The 4,953-nt window shown below is 57.5% G+C and overlaps 1 protein-coding gene across 7 annotated transcripts in view; it reads left to right on the top strand.

The window, feature by feature from the left end:
• The first annotated feature begins 215 nt into the window (after nt 1-215).
• The window catches only part of EBF3 (EBF transcription factor 3), a 117,517-nt gene continuing 112,779 nt past the window's right edge, over nt 216-4,953 (top strand). For all 7 annotated transcript variants that reach the window (XM_061162932.1, XM_061162930.1, XM_061162929.1 and 4 more), the window contains exons 1-5: nt 216-351; nt 457-613; nt 976-1,039; nt 1,734-1,789; nt 4,830-4,903. In XM_061162932.1, coding sequence (XP_061018915.1) covers nt 218-351; nt 457-613; nt 976-1,039; nt 1,734-1,789; nt 4,830-4,903 — 485 coding nt within the window. In that variant the 5' untranslated portion in view covers nt 216-217. The remainder of the gene's footprint in view (nt 352-456; nt 614-975; nt 1,040-1,733; nt 1,790-4,829; nt 4,904-4,953) is intronic.

Below are 4,953 nucleotides of genomic sequence, written 5' to 3'. Positions count from 1 at the left end.
CCGGTGGAGCCGCCTCCGCGTCCCCGGCCGTCCGGAGCGTCCAGCCGCGGGTGTATGTCGCGCCTGCCCGGGACGGGCTGAAGCCGGCGGCGGGCCGGACCGCAGGCGCCGAGCAGGGCCAGCGCGGCCAGGGCAGCCGCCTGCCGCCGAGCCCCCCAGCGCCGCTGCTCGCGGAAGCGCTTTCGGCCGGGAGCGGCGGCCGCCGCCAGCAGTTTTCATGTTTGGGATTCAGGAGAATATTCCGCGCGGGGGGACGACCATGAAGGAGGAGCCGCTGGGCAGCGGCATGAACCCGGTGCGCTCGTGGATGCATACGGCGGGGGTGGTGGACGCCAACACGGCCGCCCAGAGGTACGTACCGGCCGCCCCCGCGCGCCCCGGGCCCGGCCCCGCCGGGTCCCCGCGGCCGGCCGGCGCCGCGCTCCTCACCGGGCCGCTGTCTCTTTCCTCCCGCAGCGGCGTGGGGCTGGCGCGGGCGCACTTCGAGAAGCAGCCTCCTTCCAACCTCCGGAAGTCCAATTTCTTCCACTTCGTGCTGGCGCTCTACGACAGGCAGGGGCAGCCGGTGGAGATTGAAAGGACCGCTTTTGTGGACTTTGTGGAGAAAGAGAAAGTAAGTGCAAACACACAATCACACCCTGCGGCTTCCTAGAAGTGGGAGGCAGGAGGTGCCCCAGCGCGTGGCCCCGGGTGCCCCCCTCGGCGGCGGGGACGGCTCGGCCAGGCGCCCCTGCCGCCGCCACGTGCGGCCGACCGGGCCCGCGGAGGGCTGGGCAACTTCTCTGCGCCCCCGGACTCACTCCGGGCGAGGAGGGCGCTGGGCTTCCAGCAGGAAAGTGACATCAGCGCGCTGCTCCCGGCTAGGAGTCCTGCCTTGTGTGAGGCCAAGGGGCCTCGGTCGTGGAGGGGGACCGAGTGCGGTGGCCGCGCCGGACACCAGGCGCACTAAACGCAATTGTTTATCGTTACTTTCAGGAGCCCAACAACGAGAAAACCAACAACGGCATCCACTATAAACTCCAGCTGCTCTACAGCAACGGTAAGTGGCGGCGGCCGCTGCCGCTCCCGCCCCGCGGGCTCGCGCTCTCCTCTTCCGCGATGCCTAAAGGACGTAAAGATTTCGAGATTAAAATGACACGGATGTAAACACGAAATCTTCTCATGGCATAGAAGGAAAACAAAACATAAACGATCAATAAGTCGATGGCACTTCACATGATTAACCGGTTGGGCTTGAAGTAGAAAGTAAAAAGGGGATCGATGTGGGCGCCAGCAGAACATCATTTTTAAGTGACTTTTTTCAATTTTGCAAATTAATGTTAATTATCGAGATGGGGGTAGCTCTGTACACGGAGCACAGCTTACTTCCTGTGCACGGATTTTTAAGAAATCCTCGAGAGACACTAGAAAGAGTTGAGACTCTCACTTAGTTTCCATTTTGTGCTTTCTGTTTTCTAAAAATAAATGAGCACATGGGCTCTCCCGGTTCAGCAACCAGGCCTGCTCTCAGCCAGGCAGAGTCCTTTGCCCCTTTCAATACAAGCCCTAAGAGTCTCAAGGTTCCTAAGAAAAGAGAAAAATTAAAACGAGTGACTGGGTTCTCTTTCCTGCCTTTGAAAGGCATGCTTAAGTTTTGCTGCATCACGGCAGCAGCAGTCCTGAGCTACCCACTTCCTGTGCTCCTGAGTGCCCTCGCTGAAATCCTGATGAGAATTTGTCCCTGTTTCTTGCAGGAGTCAGAACGGAGCAGGATCTGTATGTTCGCCTCATAGATTCAATGACCAAACAGGTGAGAAAGTTTAAGTCTCTTGCACTAGTTTTCACTGCTCAAATGGGGTTGTCCTGGAGTTTCAGAGAGGAGAGGGCTGACTGAAGGATCTGGTGTATTTGTTTCTCATTTAGTTTTCTTGACATGCTAATAAGAATTCCCTATTTATTGGAATAAATGAAGCAATTGGTGAAATAGTTTATGTTGTCATTAGAATAGGACATATATGCTTTATTAAATGGCTTGTGATTGGAATCAAATTCTGTCTTAATTAATCATTGTAATTAATATTTGACAGAAAAATTTCAAGGTCTCCCCCTGGTATATTTTTAAACGTTTCTCTCTCTGCTTGGAATCATTTCATTGATTTTTTTTCCCCCTATAACAAAGGCAACTAACTCCTTTCCAAAGCCCATTGAGTTGGACTTGATTAGTTCATTTTTTTCTCCTTTCCAGTGTGATGGTCTCGTAACACGAGACGTGTATTTGGATTTAAAAGTTAAATGTGTTGGGGTGAAAAGTCACCTTGTTCTCTAGTCCATCTTCACCTCTCAGCCCCCCATCTCCATAATTCAAACTCTGAGCTCCAGGGGTCACCCAAACCCGTCCATTGCTCTGGGGGCAGCTTCTCTTCCCTTTCCACTCTCTGTCATACCTTGTAAATAACATAATTACAAGCAGTTCCTTATTAAATTATTTAACTTGTCTTGGTCAACTTTTCCGATCATAACTTGGCTATCAGTCGGGTGATTAAGTGCAGGAAAGCGCTTCATTGCTTTTTGACATTGTGCAGTCTTGGGCTGGTTTTGTGTTGCGTGGTATGTTGTTGGTTAGTTGTTTTTAAAGATTTCCCCCCAGTTTTCCTAAAATAGTGTTGGGGGAGGAGGCCAATCCAGTTCCTCAGTGAAATCCACTTTGCACAGGTTGATTTAAAATATGCTTCCAAACTGAGCTTCACGCTTAGAAATGAAAGTGGCATCTTCCGTTTTGATGTTAACTTTAAGAATTGTGAGCCAAGTGGAAAAGAACTCTCTGGTCCTTCTTGCAGCCCTGCACACAGGCTTCCTACTGTCTGCAGGGCAATTAGTTTTCAGATTTTACTTCCCTTTGAAAAAGTTTGTCCTTACTTAGGCAACAAGCTTGCTGGATTTTAGCGTATGCAGTGGTAAAACAGTGTGGTTTTCTCTTAGAGTAAAGCAGATCTGACAGGTAAACTATGGTCTTTCGGACAAAGGCGGTGGAGGCGGTGTGCCCTTGGGTAATTATTTCACTGGGATTCAGTGAAGCCTCTGGAACTCCGGCTCTGGGTGGACAGGGTGCTTTTATTTCCTTTGTATATAAGGGCTAAATGTTTCGGGAAATCGCTGTGTTCTAACGAAGAGGTTGAAGAGGTTGATGCAGGCAGCGCTGAGTTTAGGCACAGAGGAGGAGGAGGTTTCCGTTTTAAGTGCACTTTTATTGTTCATTTATCCCCGTACCTTTGCAGTATAAACAGTTGAAAATAAAGGCATTTAATCTCCTCTCTCTGACGGAGATGGCGGGGGGAGAAGGAAAGAAATAGCCCAGTAACTGATCAAAGAGTCAATGGCGCTGAACCGACAGTTTATGGATTTCTGTTTGTGCTACAAAATAAAAAATAAATCAAATATAAATACGGGGATCCATCCGAGGACGAGCCGCGCTCTCAGAAGTGCCAGCGCCCGCCGCGGCCACGCGCCCGGAGCCCCAGGCGGCCCGGCGGCCTGCGGTGACATCGTCGCCGCCGCGGTTCCCAGCCTACCGGGAGGGAGGCGCTGGGAGAGGGGCTCGCGGGAGGCCCGGGCTCTTCCCAGAGGGCAGCCCCGGGCTTCCTCGAGAAAGGGCTTTGTCCGCCTGGAAGTGGACGGAAGTGTCAGAAGTCCCGGGGAGGGTGGAAGCAATTTCCAGATCGTTTTTTGGGGGGCGGGGGCGGGAACTGGAGCGAGGACTCCCCTCCCCCTTCTGTGGAATTTTCTGCGGGGGAACTTGCGGCTCCCGGCCCCCGCCCTCGGCCCCTCCCCCAGTGGCCTTTTCCCCTTTCTTCTTTTTTTTTTAAATCTCTGTGTTTTGGGGAGGTCGGCGGTGGGGCAGGCGCGAGCGGCCCCCGGCATGGGTTCCCGGCGGCGGAGCCGGGCTGAGCGCGGTCGTGAGCGCACCTAAGGCTTCGCACCATCTGGCGGAGCCTCTGCTCAAAACCCAGCAGAGCGTGTGTGCGCAGACACTGCCTTTTTACCCGAGAAAAATCATTGTTAGCAGTTTCAAAATAAACACCAGATTGGCCATTAGCACTTTCTTTGCAAATATCATCCGGCGAGGAGCACGTGGCCGCGCGGGCCCGGACGCCCCGGGGCCCCCAGCTCCTGCCGGGCGCCCGCCAGGCCTGGCCCGGCGCGGCCACGTGCGGCTGCAGCGCCCGGGCCCCTGGGGCCGCCCGCCGCAGGCGGAGCTCGGCCGTGGCTGGACGCTCGGGCGGCCCTGCGGGCTCCGGGCGGCGGCGGCGGGGCCCGGGGCGGGCGGCCCACGCAGGCGCCGGGGCTCGGAACGCGGGGGGCGGCCGGGCGCCGGACTCGCTGCAGCTCAGGGGACGCGCGGGGCAGCCCTGGACACCAGGCAAACGGCTGGCCGGGAGGCTCGTCTCCGCTTCTTTAGTCCTGGAACGCTCTGATCCGCCTCTCCCCACACGCCGATCGGAACTCGGGGTAGATAATGGCCCGAGGACGCGGCCCGGCGCCGGCAGCAAGGGGCCGGTGCCCCCGCGCCCTCGCTCCCTGCACGGGGGCCTGGTCCTCCGTCTCCCGGCCCGAGAGCGGCCGATGTCCTCCTGAGCAGAAGGCCCCGCGCAGGGCCGGCGGGCGCCCAGGAGAGGAGGCCGCCTCGGCCTAGCCAGGCTTGGGTGACCCCGCCGGGAGGGCGACCCCCCCGGACGCCGCCTCCCCTCGCCCGCCGTGCACCTGCCGCCCGCGAGGTCCGCAGAGCCCGGGGGGCGACGGGGCGCCACCACCACGGGCGCCGCGTAACCCGCCTCTGCTTGTCGCCCGCGCAGGCCATCGTCTACGAGGGCCAGGACAAGAACCCGGAGATGTGCCGCGTGCTGCTGACCCACGAGATCATGTGCAGGTGAGCCGGGCGGCGGGGCGCCAGCTGCGCCCACAAAGGGCGCGCATCCG

Source organism: Dama dama, chromosome 15 (assembly GCF_033118175.1).
Source record: "Dama dama isolate Ldn47 chromosome 15, ASM3311817v1, whole genome shotgun sequence".
Taxonomy (NCBI): domain Eukaryota; kingdom Metazoa; phylum Chordata; class Mammalia; order Artiodactyla; family Cervidae; genus Dama; species Dama dama.
This window is presented reverse-complemented; position numbering and strand designations above follow the sequence as displayed.